At 39.8% G+C, this 18,099-nt stretch overlaps 1 protein-coding gene across 5 annotated transcripts in view; it reads right to left on the bottom strand.

Annotated features, from left to right (window-relative positions):
- Positions 1–432: 432 nt before the first annotated feature.
- LOC106954771 (FERM and PDZ domain-containing protein 4-like) overlaps positions 433–18,099 on the bottom strand; it is a 48,590-nt gene continuing 30,923 nt past the window's right edge. For 4 of the 5 annotated variants that reach the window (XM_015044517.1, XM_015044525.1, XM_015044531.1 and 1 more), the window contains 15 exons: positions 17,124–17,284; positions 16,755–16,857; positions 14,914–14,959; positions 13,942–14,046; positions 12,427–12,534; positions 11,917–12,048; positions 10,412–10,531; positions 10,064–10,200; positions 9,722–9,848; positions 8,921–9,010; positions 8,644–8,826; positions 8,404–8,527; positions 7,340–8,311; positions 4,584–5,747; positions 433–1,757 (listed from right to left, as the gene is read on the bottom strand). In XM_015044517.1, coding sequence (XP_014900003.1) covers positions 538–1,757; positions 4,584–5,747; positions 7,340–8,311; positions 8,404–8,527; positions 8,644–8,826; positions 8,921–9,010; positions 9,722–9,848; positions 10,064–10,200; positions 10,412–10,531; positions 11,917–12,048; positions 12,427–12,534; positions 13,942–14,046; positions 14,914–14,959; positions 16,755–16,857; positions 17,124–17,284 — 4,792 coding nt within the window. In that variant the 3' untranslated portion in view covers positions 433–537. Of the gene's footprint in view, positions 1,763–4,583; positions 5,748–7,339; positions 8,312–8,403; positions 8,528–8,643; positions 8,827–8,920; positions 9,011–9,721; positions 9,849–10,063; positions 10,201–10,411; positions 10,532–11,916; positions 12,049–12,426; positions 12,535–13,941; positions 14,047–14,913; positions 14,960–16,754; positions 16,858–17,123; positions 17,285–18,099 lie in introns of all 5 variants that reach the window. The other variant, XM_015044551.1, reaches the window with a different exon arrangement.

Here is an 18,099-nt window from a genome sequence, read left to right on the forward strand (position 1 = left end):
ATGTGATGTACAACATAAATAAACTATAATTATATGAGAGAAGGCTTTTAAAAGTTTAAATTTATTTTAATGATGTTGAGAAAAATACAGGAAAGTACTCAGTATTCATGTGTAAAATAGTCAATAAATCAAGTGAGACAGCAAATAAAATTTTATGTATTTCTTTAACATTGTAATATCTTGTCCTGTGCAATGAATTGTCTAAATATAGTGTAAGCATTTCTCCAACACAATACATATTTATACAATTAAAAAGAAGGTGCTTTTCGGGTTGTAATAGTTTACATCTTAATCTCCTAATGAAATCAATAAATCATTAAAATAATCCTTATGTCATATTTTAGAATATACTCGAGGGAAGGGTCATTGTTCTCTTCATTGGGGTCTGGATATAATCTCTTTAAAACTTTATTTGATATAATTATATATATATTTTTAGATATTAAAATAGTGTATACACAAGGCAAGATTTTATTCACAGCAGTTCACATTGGTTGGTAAACTCACGTCTCTTATGTATGGCTTAAAAATCAACAATCAGAACACAGCAACAGCTTTTTTGTTGAGCAGTGAATTTAGTGAGATAGTTAGCGTGTTTATAACAACAGACATGGTGGCAGAGTAATGTATCAATGCGCTCACACTTTGGTCACCGGGAGAGCCTCCCGCGGCTCCCTCAGCAGCTTTTAGCAGACACACGTAGTTCTTGATGACCTCATTCACCTTGGCCACCACCTCCCTGCGTTCGCTTTCGGTGCTCAGGACCTCCACCAGAGACATGCAGGCTTGCGCTAAGCAGCACAATGTGTGGAAGCTGTGCGTCAGGGTGAGCAGCAGCTCCTCCGGGCTGCTGTACTCCGTGGACATCTGACTGCAGGCACTGTTCAGCACTTTGGCCTGCAGCAGCAGAAGCTGGGACAGCGTCTCCATGTCGGTCTCACCTATCTCAGGTATGTCACCGCTGGACCTGTGTCTGACACTGCAGTGCAACACGCTAATCATCTCTAAGGCATCCTTCCGTGCAAGTGCAAACCCTGTATGAAGGCTGTATGTTTTTCCCTTCATTGAGTGTACATGATCGAGTCTGTCATTGAGACTCATCTCGGTCACAGACGTATCAGTCTGTTCAGCCTTGTGGCCTGCTTTCTGGACTGTTTTCCCCTTGCGACTAGATGAAGTCGGGCTACTAGAGAGCAGAACTTGTGAAGACATCTCTGTATCTTCATAACTACCTTGAGTAATTGGCTTTCTCCTGAGGAAGCAGTGACTAAATGGCCCGTGACACCTCCATGTTCCATCTGGCCTTGGAGCTATTGACTCTGACGGCAGCAGTAAGACTCCGGTTAGCGGCCTTCTCTTTGCTGAATCGGAGCTGACTGAACCCTGGGACAAGCTTTTGGGTAGGGTTTTCGCAGAGAGTGCCCTCTTCACTTTTGGGGAATCTTGGGACTGCAGATTCTGACCTACAGTCTTTCCAGTGAGCGTGACTTTTGTCCTTTCCTTAAGTGCTTCTATGCTCCTGGAACCTGGCATTAAGGTGCTCCAGCTCCTTCTGAGCATCTGAACCCTGTGCGGCTTCCTGAGGCTTCTTGTTGGGTCACATGAAGACGGGTCAGGCTCAGGGCTGGCCAGTGTTACCTCACTAGACGTCGTGCTACTTCGTAATGATGAAGGTGATATGATGGTGGAGGTGGTACTGGTCTTGTTACAGAGAGATAAAGATGAGTCTTTCCCAGCCTTCTTCAGCTGTGTGCAAGCTACACTAGGGGTATTAGGAAAAACAGAAAGAACTGTTAAGTATCTCCCTGCAGCAATCAAGTATTTATTTTATTTTATTTTTTTTTTAATGTGCATGATTAGGTTATTGTAGACAGAATATAAAGTAAGGATGTACTATCATTCTTATACCAGAGGCTTATCAAAACAACATGCACTCACCAGCCACTTTTAGTAGATACACATGCTCAATGGTTTGCCAACAACAACAGAAAATGTGTCAAAAACATGGAAAGAACCAGTGGCTGTTGTCCTTCTTTTATTTTTTAATGTCTTAAAAATACGAAGTTTACACAACAAATGAGTGCTATCTCTTTAAACAATGAGGGCGTGAGCTCAGGTTATGAAGTCATGGCTCTGGTTTCTTGATTAATCTAATGACAAATTCAAAATAAATCAGCCACAATATAAAGAAGAGAACTGTAAATCTCCGGTTCATCATTGGGAACATTTTCCAGATGCTTGAAAATGTGCCGCTTTTATTTGTTAAACAGATACTATATCATGGGAATGTCCAAACATCATACTGCTCAGGAAGGAGAAGTATGATGCAGCTCTGTGTTCCAGAAATTAACTTGTTTTGGTCCGAAATCCACAAATTAATCGCAGAGCAAAATCCAAAGACCTTGTGAAGATGCTGACTGAATTGGGTACAAAGTGGCTTGAGTACAACAAAGTTTATGTTTTGTCATGTCCATACCAAAGCTCTGATCTCAGTCCTTTAGGGAATTTGTGGGCAAATATGAAAAAATGTGTGAGAGCAACACAGCCTATAAACCTGTTCTAGTTCTGTCAGGAATAAAGGGCCACAACTCCGGAAAACTATTGTGGAAGTGTGTGGAAGGAAACCCACAGTGCTTGACCCAAGTCGTACAATTAAAAGACAATGCAACAACATATTGAGTATATATATGTACTGAAAACATCTGATTTTGAATAAATTAAATAAATCACAGATAGGTTCTTTCTCTCATTATTGTAGAATTTAACAAATAGAAATAATTTTGGTAATTCTAATTAACCTAAACCAAAAGAAGTTAGTCCAATTTAATTTCAGACAATGAGAAAAAAGGTGTGTGTTTTTGTCCATTAATTAAACTTTCATATTGCAGTTTACCTTAGTACCATTCTGACCACAGCATACCCATTTTCTAGTGGCTACTTCTCAAACTGGTTTCTTGTCACAACAGTGAATTTACTGTTGTCTATTAGCCTTCAAAGTTAACATATCCCAGTCCCATCAGCACTCTGTGACAGCAGAGTCACAGATCTGTGAGACGCACATCAGTATGAAGCAAAAATTATTGAAGCATGTTCCCCAAACCCTGTTCAATCTATACATTGCAAAAATAAGTCAGTTCTAAAGGCAGATATTTGTTAAACCTGACACCAGTAAAGTTAGTCTAAAGTGGCTGGTAAGAGTACATTTTCTCATCTTCACCAATGATAATCAACATAAGACATTTTTCCTTCAAGAAACAAACAAACAAAAAAAAACTAAAAAAGCATAAGGTACTCTTTTCTGAGACATGATCGAAACATGCAAGTAAGAGCTATTTCAAACTAGCAATAAACATTTAGGTGGGGTTCTCAAGTTTTATGCACTCAGGCAGTCTGCACTTCTCACATAGTTTCATGTCACACATTTGTTGTCACATGAACTGAGGCACAAGTTTTACACCTAAAGATGTTGTAGCACAGTGGTGCCCAAAGTTGGTTCTCGAGGGCCGGCATCCTACATGTTTTAGTTCTCTCCCTGGTTTAACAGACCTGGATCAAATAATGGCTCGTTAGAAGGCCTAAGAAGAACATTGACCTGCTGAAATGGTTGTTACTCCCACCAGGGAGAGAACTATAAAATACAGGATGCCGGCCCTCGAGGACCGACTTTAGGCACCCCTGTATAAAAACAGCTTTACACTAGTATCTCCTTTGTGGAACAAATTGCCAATAACTAAATCATTATAATTTATATGCAGCCTACAACTCTAAGCGATTAAAGTCTTATTAGCTTATTAAATCAGAAAATAAGGCCAAGTCGATTTCCATTTCATTTACTTCAAGCATATGTTGTGCCAAGGTCAAACTTCATCATAGCAGACAGATCATCTGCATAGTGTAGCATGAGATCAAGTAAAAGTGTTAATTGATTATTACAACATTTTCATGGCATTTATGCAAATATCGTAAATGTGGAAAATGTATGCAGTAAATATTGTATTTCTAAATTGTTCTCATACCATATACCTCTTTCCTGTCTAGAAAGTTCATGGTGCAGATGGATAACATATTTGGTGTGGTACAGTTTCAGATATAGATAGTAGGGAATTTAATGTTATTTATTTGTTTATAAGCCATAGAAATGTAACAATGTGTATCTATAATGCTGTCAAATAGCTTCCAATTGTTGATTCCTTTTTGGACACTGTGTTGAGTAGATATCATTTGTTTTAATGAAGCTTAGCTCACTAAGGCCAGAATATATGGTTTCTGCTCTCTCTCGGTCTTTCAAATGTTCCTCAAGTAAAAGAAAATGTAGATCCTCAGAAAGCCTTCCACAACAGGTTAGAATAATATCTCCTGAATAGTTTCTGAAAAAAACAAAGTTCTGGTAACTTTTTTTCAAAAACCAAAGATAATATTTAATCTAAATGCCAAGGCCAGTATTTAATAGAACCCCCCGCCTCCCCAAAAAACTTTTGATACCAGTGTGAGAATGGAATGCTTGGTGAATGCGTTTTTATTTCCTTTAATTATGTTTTTCTACAGAAACAAAGTAGAGATGTCCCCTAGTGTTTTTGTCTTACCTGTGGTTTCTTTTATCTTGGGCATTTTGTGACTGCTCCCAAACCCTGGCTCAGCACTGGTCGCTGCATGGATTTTTCTCATCAGGGTGGGGTCCACTGTGTGCCCCGCTTTCCCCTGCACTGTGGGTCCGTAGGCCTTCTCCTCAGCCCCAGCTGCATAGCTCATCCCCTTTAGCGAAGACTCTGATAGCACATGCATACTGTCTGTGGCACAAAGGGGAGAGTCCATTGGAGTGACACAACTGCTGCTGCCGGTGCTACAACCCGCATCTATTGACGAGCACTGTGAGCTCTGCAGAGAATGAACGCCTTCACTTTGTATCGATGACATGCGCTTGCTGACGTGGTATTCATATGTCCGTGTGACATCCTGCTCTGACTGCGAAAGCTTGATCTGTTTCTGCTTATTGTCCTGTAAAGTAGCATCACTCTCAGCGGAGAAGGGCCCTTTGGATGGGGAGATGAGATGGGCATTTAACTGTTGGTTTCTTTCGTCTGAGTCCTGGTTTTCTCCCTTTGCTGTCAGCCTGTCTGCGTGGGAAGCCTGTGAGTCACTTGCACATTCTGGTGCAAGATTCTCTGCCATTTTGCTTCCCGGTGCTCTCTGCTGCCATTTTTGATGCCTGTCTTTGCAGTGAGATCTCCCTAGATCAAGTTGATTCATGTAATAGGAATCTCTTACAGTGAAAGCGTTGTACTTCCCTACAAGATGAGGGGGCTCGTCCTTAGCGGAATCTAGAGAAGTCGAGTTAGATTTTTCAGAGGAACTGCATCTATCTCCTTGGATACTGCTCTCCGCCTCCCTCTGTTTCCCTCTCTGTCTGCTCATTAGGGAGCCCATGTGCATCTTGGTGAAGAATTCACTGACTGATTTGATTTCCATAGTATCTGGTTCCATCTCACCGCCATCTGAGTGGAAAATCTGAGAGGAGGCAACGGCCAAGGATTTAGCTTCCTCCGGATTCTCATCACTAGTCGTGCAAACCTCTGCCTTTTCTTCATTCATGGCACGGTATCCTTCTGTCATGGCTACATGCATCCTCAGGTGGTTTTCTGAATGCCTCTGAGCAGCGGCTAACTCTGAACTCTCGGTCATCTCAGAGGAGTTCGTCTCATTGCCAGAATCGGAAGACTCTGGGCTAAACGCTCTTGATATTTGTACACCTGCGTACCACACATACAAAAGAAGAATACGTTATTAAAGATTTCTTCTTAAGCAAATGGCTCATATCAAGGAATAAATCAGCTATATTTTGTAGAAACAATAACATAAATTAACATAAAAAGGGATTTAAAACACAGTAATAGATGTAAATCAATCTGCAAATAATAAAAAAGAAAATAACTTACTGACAACATTATATCTTACTGATACAATGCAAAATTATATTTAAAAAATATAAAATCCTGTATGCTGGGATATTGAAAAACACTTTATGGAACATCACGTCTGTGTAGTGAGATGATGTCTTGACATTATTTTCCTATGACATCATATTTTCTTAGATCATTGAAACTGAAGGCAGCTGTAGATTTAAATCAGTTGTGTGACAAGGTAAAAAGCATAGAAACTGTTTTTCATAACTGCATGCTTTGTCTGTGTAATGTGCTCTTTACTGGATTGGGACTTGTAGTTTCACAAAACCTGAATAAGATTGGATGGATGGGTGAATGAATGGATGGATGGATGATTGGGTGGGTGGGTGAATGGATGGATGGATGGAAAGACATTTCAAGAGAAATTTCTAAAAGACAAAATTATTGATGTAATTTAGACAAGTCAGGAAAAAAAATATAGATCATTAAGGATTCAGTAATTTGATATCACTGTTTTTACTGATGATATAGCTAATAATATTCTATTCTGTCTCCAAACCCTCTAAAATCAATACAATTAATAGTGCAAGGCGTATCTTCAAGTAATCAGCATGTCTCTTTTTCTTAAAGGTTGGCTTTGTGGAAATAGCTCAAATTTAACCTAATTTTGGGCCACAAATATAAAACCATGGTACTCTTGAAAACTGATGGTGGAGAAGAGAAGTTAAGCAAAACTGGACATACCAGATGGAAGAGACTCAGTTTTGTCATGGAGCTGCAGCTTCTCAAATAAATTAGCCTTCACACTAATGCAAGGCATGAAATAAAAAAGATAATTGAAGCATTCTGGAGCAATAACTCTTATTTCCTACTTTCAAAGAACTCAGCCTCAAGTTTGTTGCTTATCCATAATGTATCAGCATCAAAACATACACCTAAAAGTGTCTATTTGAAGAAGAAAAGTCACCTTAAAGGAGCCTGTAATAAAAAGATTTCTGATCTTAACAAGACCAAACATTATGGAAAGATGTGAAACTCATATTGGTCATATTGTCTTGCACAAATAGTCTAACCAATAGCAGCAGCTGCAAAAATTATTAGCACTCCTGAGGTTTGTTCTTAAAAAATAAAAGGGAACCCAGGATTTGGTCACATCTGTTCAAAGCTATTTAGGAATATCATTTTCTGAGCATGTTAGAAGCATACCATAATGCATTTTGTGAAAAAACAAACAAACAAAAAAACAATCTCAAAAATAACATGAATAACACAATGAGTACAAATGTCTCAAACGAATGAAAAAAATACTCATAAATGGAAACATTGAACACAATGGGGTTTATTAAAAAATGAGACAAAAAAATAAGAGCAAATCAAAAATGAATGGATCAAGTGAGTATAATGTTAGTGGATGAATGTTACAATAGTATAAGGAGAACCTGTGCTGCTCTCGGACTGTGCAGGACTCTGTTCTTCGGAAGCAGCCAGGGCCTCGAGTGCCTGCAGGGTGGACACCACTGCGTCGTCCAGAGGCTCCTCAGGACCCTCCGCTCGGTGTGTGGGAACAGAGTCTATTAGAGAGATGGGGATATCATTGCCGGCCTCCTGGGCCCGAGTCCCAGCCCCCTGCTGTTCATCTTCGTCAGAACTGTCCCTGAAACCAGGAGGAGGAGCAGCAATGGCCATGTTGAGGGAGTGCAGAAGCACATCGTTGTCCTCCTCATCATTAACCTCTGGAGGCGGAGGGAGGGAGGTCAAGTCAATGATGTCATCACTGGACCCTGAGAGTGTCAGCAATGTGGGCTTATCAATGTCACTCATGATCAAATCTTCCTCACAGCTGATGTCATCCTCGTCTTCTGCGTCATCTGTTGTCTCTGCGTAGCAGATGTCATGCAGCAGGGGCTCCTCGATGCACTCTGTGGGACCAAAGATTTTGGTAGAGTATGGATAACCCTCCTCTATGGCATCCATCATCTTATAATCCTCCTCAAGGCGCCTGTACATGTGGCTGTAATTATCTGCAATCTCTGGGCCTTCATCCATCAGTCTCTGGTAACCCAGGTTTTGGGGGTTCACGCTGTCCAGAGGGGGTTCCCCAAATATGAAGGAAACCTTTGCATTTCTGGATGAATCCGGCGGCTTAGGCCTTGGTATATTGAGATAAGTCTGGGAGCAAGGAACTCTGCAGCACTCCGCTCTCTCTGCCCTGTGAACAGAGTGCTGAGGCTGGTGAATCTCTGTCACGTACACAGGCTGGACTTCACATCTACTGTGGTCAAGGTATCCACACTCCTGGTCTAAGTAATCTTGGCTGCACCTCTGGTTATTTCTGTCCTCACACCCTTTGTGAGGTACACTGTAAGCACACTCGATTGCCTGGTAGTTTTGTTTCGGTTTAGCCGCATGGCCTGTGAAAAAGGAACCGAGAGTCTGAATAAATATATTTGAACACATCCTGCTGAGTCAAGGATAGCTATTTTGAATCACATTGTTTCCCTACTTGTTTCCGTGTTTTTGGCCACGTTGAAGATGGAGCGCCGAGAGTCTACGAGTAATCTGTAGTAGCCAGCAGTCAAACAGGCCAGATTCATTGCATCAACAGATTCCATTAACAGAGTGATGGGCTGTAAGAGAAGAAAACAATCTGATGAGACAGTCCAATCAAAAAAAATAACAGTCAAAGTTATACAAAAAGACTTTAACAATACATTATTTTTTTTTTTAGAAATGTTGTATTAACCTTCACATCCAGAACATGCAGTTCCACTCTAACCCTGTTCTCATCTTCAGCGTACATCTCGATGCGGTTAACATGGCTGAAGTCAGCCAGAAGCGCCACCAGATTTGTTTTTGTGTTTATCACATGACTGATGCCATATTTAGGTCCCACCAGTAAAGTCACTTCTGTGTGCTTCTCGCCTTGCTGTAAACGGGACAGAGACGCCACATAAATATAACTAAACAGGATGTGATACTAGCTGCATGCATGTGGGGGATACCAAGACGAGCTTACTCACCACCAGAGTGGATTTGAAAACACGGCCTCCATAAAGTCTCAAATCACTGAGATACTTCAGATAATGCACCTTTGCCTGTAGTGCAGTCAGCTGAAGAGGTGATGAACAGAGGGACATAGTGTCAGATGTAAACTAAACTAAGTAAATAAAAGTTGTAAAGCAGAATATGAAAAAAAACAAAACAAACAAACATTGCCTTGTATTTAAGCACTGCCTTGCAGAAGTAATCATACCTCTTGAACTTTTTCACGTTTTGCTACTTTATAACCACACACTGCAACGTGATCAAATTAGATTTTGGACAAAGATAAATGGAAGTGGAATGATGTATGCAGGCTCTTTTACATTGCTACCTAAAATTCACCTAAAAAGCCACCTCATTAGTAAATGTACTCCTGGTTGTCTTGAGATATTTTTCTTCAGGTGGGAAAGATGGATGGAGAATATGGACGGTCAGTCCTGGATGAAAACCTATTAGAGGCTGCAAAAGACTTCAGACTTCACCCTCCTGCAGAACATGACCCTAGCTTTTGCTTTAAAGCAAAAAAGCATGAAAACCGTGAGTTAATGTGTGTTATTATACTTCCACTTCACAATTATGCATCAGTTTGTGCTGGTCTGTCACCCAAAACCCCAGTATACACAGAAATTTGTGTTTGTAATAAATGTAGCCAAACGTAAGTGGTTATGAATACCTCCACAGTACTATAGATCTTAACTCTCCACTAGGTGGTATCCTTGAGTAAGATGTGCAAATAAAACAGAGATAAAAAAAAATACAGTGAATAAGTAACTCCTTACCTTTTTGCCAGGAGGCACCAGGTTTTGGTTAGTTTTCAAGATGTGGGTGAGAGCTTTTTTGATATTCTTCTCTTTCATGCTAGACAACACCGCAGGTGGCAGGAATAATGCCAGACCCCACTCCTTCCTGTGGACACAGATAAGCTACTATTAAAAGTTATTTTCATCACTCAAAGCGGGTCCTTTGATTAAAGTTACAATTATCAGACTATTAAAGCAGAGGCAGAGATGTAAGGCCATAGTATGATCAACATCACCACATTGTTGTACCTTCTGGACCAAGTCGCTAAAAACAAAGAAAGGTTCACTGTCGCAGTGCATCGTGAAACCTGATCTACTTACTCAATATACTTCAGGGAAACTTTCTGAGACTGCTTGGTATTGATGGTCAGAATGTACATTTGCAGGGCAGCCAGGCGAAGAGCTGTGTCATATTTCAGTTCAGACCCGAATCTCTCCAACACCACATCATTACAGCTCTGAAAGGAGGCGCAGAGAGATGCAACGGGAAGCTGTTAGTTTTATTCACTTCTATCCATGGAATCCAAAACAACACCATGCACACACAGTGAGTGTTTGCAGAATGAGAAGTCTGACTCATGGCTGCTGTCATTCTGCAAATGTAAAATAAGCAACAGCTACTGCTGCTCTAAAAGCTATTTCTGTGTGTGTGGATTCTTGCATTTTCACCTGAACATAGAGGTACTCGAAAGCTACCGCATCTCTTCTTAGCAGGTCCACGGGATCCTTTGGGACAAAAGTGATCCGAAAGAAGCACTTCATCTTGTGTGAGCCTGGCCTCTGTGTCACCTGGAGCATGATCCCAAAATGAGAAGTGTTAGGTTAGTTATTATAAGTTTTTTGTGTTTGAAACTTTCTGTGGTTAAAAAAACATGTCAATGTGATTTATTTATTTTTTTTATCTGAAGAAGTAATGACTTTGAATAACTAAAGTGAAAATTGAAAAAACATAATTAAATTAAAAGACTGGAATTTAAGTAACTATTTGACAATTGTTGTTTAGCTTTTCAGCATTATGGATTAAAATATCAGTGTTCCCGCAGTAATGATGGTAAGTTAAGACAGTCATAACATATGCGAAGATGGACAAATATTGATTTCTTCTACTGGAATTAAATTAATGTGCATGTTTCCTCACAGATGAGCTAACTATAAAATGTTATGTAACCTGCACAGGCCTCTAAAAAAATTAAAAAATACAAGGTTTCTTTTTTTTTTTTTTCTTTTTTTTAGAACTAGCAGCATTTGGTGAGAAAGAAGTGGAATACATGCAGTAAATGACCCAGGAGCGGGAACCAAACCCGGGACAACCGGGTTGAGAACTGTAGCCTCTGTACATGGTGCACCCGTTTTACCAACTGAGCCACCCAGCACCATCAACAAGGTTTCTGTGAACCTGAATATCAAATTTTGCAACAAGAAAAGCATAAAAAATAAGTAAATCACAACTGGCATTTTCATTGCGTTTCAAATACGTTTTTGGAACAAAACAACTTTTCTAATATGTGTAGCAACTAAGAATCGGATTGACTGCTCACTCCTTTACGCAGTACAAGTTTGGCATTTTCATGAAGATTAAAATATGAACTTCTCCTCCCTCATCAAAACATACTCTCTGCTTGAGACATTTTTTTTTCTTCCCCAGAATTAAAAAGAACTGTTACAATCTTGATTTCAAGGCAGAGAACAACCCAAGGCTGTGGGACAAGGATGGAACAAAGTGCCACAGAGCTAACAAATAGCTCTGTGGCATTAGCAGCCAAACTATCAGTACAGCTGTGGTTCTTGTTAGTTAGCATGAAGATTCTAAGGGTCTTTTGACATATTTTTTATCTTAACTTTCAGTCAAACCAGCTTTATCTTTTTTTCTTGTTTGGCCGTTGGTGTCTGCTTCAGGTTTTGTCGGTTTCACATGACATCCTTACACTTCCTCAGCACTCTTTGGCTGAAAGGTTTGACAGCTTAATTTCTTTCTGTTACTTTTGATTTTACACGTTATATGCCCTTAAATATCTTCTGTCTTCTTTTGATATAATGTACAGAAAAGTGTCATACATTGATCATCGGTTACTGCAGATAAAATCACAATTATTTTTAGTGGACAAACTAATAACTTTTTGTCCAAAGTGAACTGAACAGTTGCTCTATCTTTCTATCCATGGTTGTGTTCTCACCTGAGTTAGCATCTCCTGCTCATGCAGGAGCATGAGTTTGCTGGCAGACCCTTCAGCTCTTTGCTCCAGCATTAAAGAGAAGTGCTCAATGCACTTAATGGATAGCTTTTCTTGCAGGGTCAAGATGACGTCCTTCAAGATAGACAATGTCACAGTTAACACAACAAAGACAATGTGCAGATTGAGCAGCTTCCTCGTGCTCAGCTCAGTCATGCACAGAAATCATTCTCACAGCCTAGAATGTTTAAAAGCATCACCGTTATAACATACATTTAGAATTCCACCTGCAAAAAAAAAAAGCAAGGGGCAAATGTAAATCGCTACATTCGGCTCTCCTTCACAATTAATTATATGGCAACTGCTTTTTGATTGCATCATAAGTTCACTTGAGGTACGGCTTTGAATGCCACGGTGAAGAGGAAAGGTTGCGCTTCATAAAGTAAACCTCAACAGGCTTTTAGATGACATAACAGCATTTCAGTGTGAAAGGAAACTCTTACCAGCACCTACCTTAATGGATGTGTTGCTGTCAAATCTAAATGATTTAGTCTGGCCATTTTCCAGGTATACCTTCAAAACATTTGGCATAAAAAGAAGGGAGTTGTCCTTTACTGTTTCCTGGGAAGAAAAGGAAAATTGTACGATCAACAACTCTCTTTATAAAGAGAAAAGTCCTTAAACTATACTTGTAAGAGACATGTGAAGCCCTCCACTAAAGGAACATGTTATGGAGTGCTTCTTCTTTTAAACCATTTCATATTTTGTCACTTTGCAGTCACAAAGTGATAGGGCATCACAAAGTAACCTTGAAGTACGAAGGAGCCAGAAAATGACTGATTGTTAAAAAACTAAAAAAGTCTAAACTATCTTTTTATTCAGCTGTATTCCGATACCTCTACGCAACATTGTCATTCAAAAAATAATCTAATTAGCTGCAAACCGAGCTGTTCAGTAAGTTTGTTAGAAAATATTAGGGAACAAATGGCAAAAAAATAAATAAATAAATAAAATAAAAAAATAAAAAAGCAGACGGGTCATAAACATAGTTGTGGAGGAGTTTAAAGCAGGGTGACAGTAAAAAAACACCCCGGGTTCGCAACCGACCCATCACTACTTTGATGGATAATCTGAATGATTCGAATGAATGACTGCTTTCCATACAGTCTCGCTGATTTTTCAGACAATCATTAGTACAAAAAGGACCACCTGATTGGTTAATGAGAAGAAAAATGATGCTAAAAACAGGGCAAAGCTGAAAGGCAATCTAGAGGCTGCGAAAAACTTGAATTTGACATGAATGCAGTGAATGAAGCTTTTAATGCATATTATTTAATTTATTTTATTATGGGTTTAATGGCCAGGAAGGGGATCCATTCTCAGGGAGGACTACCAACAGAAGACAAGCGAAGGCCAAGCAACAGAGGAGAGCCTGAAGGATGCAGCAGAGAAGGGCAGCAGGAGTTGTAGCAGAGGCGCCAGTCAGTGGACATCAGGGATTGAATTCTAAGGCTCTGCCCTTTGAGTGAGTACGACAATTATTGTTTGTCCCCTCAATTTTACCAAGGGAGAATGATTTGGGCAAAGCACTCTACCTAAAAACGGGGCTATATGAACACTGTTTGGCTCTCTTTCCTTGATACCCTCACTGAATCTTCTTTTCTGTGACTCGCCTATTAATTATAGGAAGCAATTGCACAGGAACTTCCTTTTTATCTGTCTGTGGCAGTGTCCTCACATTTACTGCCCCCTGTTAGTGCAAAAAAAAAAAAAACATCTTTGCCACCACTTTTTCCTTTATTAAAACACATTGAACCAATAGTATCTACTTTCTCTCTTCATCTCTTGCTGTCGGTTATGGTGCTTTCACACAACGAGAGGGCATTACAGGACACCATTACTTGAAGGCCATCGAAGGGATGCTGTTTATATCGTATAGATAAAGCTAAGGCTTTAATAAATCACAGTCTGTCTTTTTCACCTCTAAATCTAAAGCTGAACAAGAAGAGTTCTTTTGGTTTGACTTACCGGGACCTGTCCGTTGACGATGACCTCTTCAGCAAAGCGGACTTTAACAGGATTTGTCTTTAACTTGGCCTTTTTTGCTGCGCTGATGAATGCAGATTTGGGTGACTTTTAGAGAGAAAGAACAAATACAAAAAAGAAGCAGGAATTTAAAGGACAATCAGCTTCCACTTCAAAATGAATCACAAGCATGATTAGAGGATATAATTCCGCATTAAAACATGTTAACTCTTCTTTGGCGTGATATGATTAGGATAATACTAATCAAGAACATGAGAATGAGAATAACCCTTTTGTTGTCATCTCACAGAATGTAAAAAAAAATCTGTAAACATGAGTAATCACAGGATGAATTACTGCAACTTAATCTGTTTATAAATATTTAACAGTCTCTAAGTGGTTCTTATTAAGTACTTGACACCACAGACACTGCATGAAAGAATCATCTTGCATTCACAATGACTGGAAGATTGGAGTTTTATACCAAATGTATTTGATAGTACAACGAGGTATGCGTTTGAGTTTCCTGCCACATAAGAAAACTCAAACAATATGTCTTCTTTTCTTTGATTATGTTCTGACATTTTTTTGTCTGTTTTTGGAAGGAAACAGTGCATAACACCATTTCCAGCAACTTATTATGTGAACTTTAAATAAAGGCTGCAGAGATGTTATGCTCCTGGTACTGAGTGTTCGCCACCATCTGGTGCATTGTATCGCTAGGAAATGTTGTTGTTGCAGGTTCATACAAGGTCCTGTGTGGTTCTGACTCCCTACATATAAGGGCACTCAAAAGGTCTGTCTTTGTTCGAGTAGCTCAAGTTCTAACTTTACTGGCATGACAGAAAGAGTGCCAGCACAAACATATGGCGTGATTAATTACTTGCTTTCATAGAGTCAACAAAATAATCGCTTCCAAATGCTCAAATGGCCTATAGGGATGAATTCAATTTCATTCAAAGGGGAGATACTCACTGGGTATGGTTGAACAACAGTCAGCACTATGGACTCTTTACAGCTCCTGTGAGACAAAAAGAAAAGTAAATCAGGCATTTTTTTTTCCTTTTTATTTCTGCTTGACATAATGCAAAAGGGATGCTCCATATTTCAAAAGCCAGATCATGACACAAGGGCATCAATATACCCAGGACCCCACAATCACCTACCCCCTAAAGACTTTTCTATCCAAAGCTTGTAGGCCTATATGGAGGTAATTTACTATTTCATTTTTTAGTTGAACCACCTAAACCCCAGAAAGCAAAGGCTTAGCCACTGGGCAAGACTCCACTCCGAGGTCTAACGCCAGGAGGATTCACTGGTCTTCCTAATCTCAATGAGTTATGACAATATTTTTGGTCTTTCTTCATCTAGGTCTGACCCCTTTGCCTGAGGCTACTTTACCATGGGAGACCCTGGTTTTAGCCAAAGCCCTTCAGATAATAGCACTCAGTACGCAGATTTCTACAAAAGTAGGGACACCTTAAATACACCTTGAACACAATGCTGTTTGTGGGGTGTATGGATAGAATCTCAAGGCATGGGAGAGGAGATTGTTTGATCTGGAGGTGATGGGGTTATGTTGGTCTCTTTGAGTCATGACCTCCAGAATGCACTGGATCAGAAACCAAGTTTAAGACTGACATGATGAGAGTCAGATCTTCTATGTCTGTGGCAATGATTGCCAATTGGAAAGTTTAGAACCCTCAACCCGGTGAACCACAGTTTTCACCGGGTTGAGGATATGTCTTTGCTTGAAGCAGAGGAGTTCAAGTATCTTGGTGTCTTGATTGTGAGTAATGGTAGGTTGGAGCAAGTGATGGATAAATGCCCTGGGACCAAGTCATCAGTAATGTGGCTGAAGCTTCAATTGTCACAATGAAGAAAGGCCTGTGCAAAAAAGCTAACCTCTCACTTTATCTATTTTCTGACCCTCACCAATCACAATGAAATATGAATCATCACTGAAAGAATGAGATTCTGGAACAAAGTGGTGAAAACAAGCTTCCTCCATAGGGTGTCTGCACTCAGCTTTAGAAACAGGGTGCAGAGCTCCTTCATCAGGAGGGAGCTCAAAGTACAGCTGCTCCTCCTCTGCATCAAAAAGAGAAAACTGATGTAGTATGATCATTGATGCCAACTGGTAGCTCCATGTTAGATGTTTACAGTGGAAATTAGACTGTGTAGAAAAGCCCAGTGTAGATCCAGATCTCACAGGACAGACTGTGTCTCCATACCATGATGCCTGGGTTTCCCACCATGGATAAACTACTCCCATGACACCCATGATTTCAAATAAGCAGAAGGCAATGAATGGATTAATGATTTGAAAAAATAAAGTGTGGTTAACATAAAAATATTGAAGACAGCAGAAAAGTGCATGTGCCTGACTTTTTTTTTTTCCATGGAAGTATATTGAATTAACTGAGAAAACCCATTAAAATCCATTAGATCTGTGAAGCATAGGGCACATACCTTATTACACCACTAATATAGCAGTCAACCAAAGTCAATGACTCAGGTGTATCAGTGATTAATCTAATGAAGTGCTCCAAAACATCCACATCACAACTAAATCACATTGGATGGCACGGGTGGTTAGAGTAATGTGCATACATTAATTCAGTTGAACATACTCCTTCAGAATTATATCAACAAAACACAAAACATCATAGTGTCAATAACCTTGTATAGAGGATATATCGTCTTTAAAAACCCGACAGTGACTAATATTAATATCAGAATCCTCATTAAAGTAAAAATGCTTTTGTTGGTATTCAATTATCCACGGCAGTTGTGACACAAGGGAAATGTCTTACCTGACAAGGTCGATAACCCTTTCCCTGGGTGCTGAGCTGACTGGCTCATCATTAATCATGATGATCTCGTCCCCGGGGATCAGTTTGCCTTCAGATGGACCCCCTGCCACAACATACCAAACAACACTTCAGGCACACACACGTGTTGTTCAGAACGCTCTCCGTTTTCTAAGTGTCCTGTCTTGTGGCCAAAGCTGTAATGAACGCTTACTCATCGAGGGCTGTTAAAAATCACTGAATCATCGGCGTAAGTGGGTTTTCCTCCAAGCTACTACGTTTTAGGTGGATTTCATCTCATGATGTGGCTGTGGACTGAATGAGTCAGTGTTGTATGGAGAACTCAGCGTGCAGGTGGGTCATTCTCATTACCTGGAGTAACTGAGCGGACAACCACAGGTTTCTCGCTTCCTGCCACAAATCCGAAGCCAAGCACAGGGTCCCGCCTCATCTCCACCTTCCGGGGCGCGGGGGGCACAAACTTGTCTCCGTCCAGACGAACTTCCTCCAGAGAGTTACTCTGCGAGACGTGACTGGAGAAAGAATTTAAAAATATGCCCTTGTCAATTCTGCTATTTAATTAGCTTACTATAAGACTTTGTAGTACATTGTTTTCTAAGGTAATGTAGTGTATTTACATTTATTATAAACAATTAATTGTTACTTCATGTATTCTTTAGGTATCAGGTATCCATGATGGTCAATCATTACTTACGTTGATCAGTATTACTTTGTAGCACTATAATGTACCAATTATCTTGTGTACGTACGCATACACACACCAACACCAAAACATACCAAAGCTACAAACCAAAACTCAATTGTTTCTTTTATCAGCACATTTTATAGATACCTCCACTTCGTGCCCACTGTAAACGATTACTATTTCTAGCATTTTAAGTTAAAGAGATGTCCATAACTGAACACAAAGTTCACGTATTGTGTGGTATAATTTTTACACCATTTGTTCACTCTCCCTGGCTGCAGGAGCGGCAGCAGCAACTCTGCATGGTGCCAACAGTGCTGGTTAATTAAAGCTCTGGGCAGACAGTGTGTAATTCACAGTTATTCTTAACACGCGTTCTATTCACAGCTAAATACCAACAATTAATCTTTCATGGCACAAAGACACAGTCAGATCTGTCATTTGGATTTGCAATGTCACCAAAAAGCTGCAATGGGAATAACACGTTTAAAGATGTTAATTGATTGTCAGAGAAAAAAAAAAAAGAAATTGGGGGAGGATTTCTCTGCTTCGTCCAAGAACAAAGGTCATGTCATATGCCATTACAACGTCAAATGTAGATGGTGCACAGACAAAAAACCTAGAGTTCTGACATACAATAAT

This window comes from Poecilia latipinna, unplaced genomic scaffold (assembly GCF_001443285.1).
Source record: "Poecilia latipinna isolate Pla-1442-1.1 unplaced genomic scaffold, P_latipinna-1.0 Scaffold37, whole genome shotgun sequence".
Taxonomy (NCBI): domain Eukaryota; kingdom Metazoa; phylum Chordata; class Actinopteri; order Cyprinodontiformes; family Poeciliidae; genus Poecilia; species Poecilia latipinna.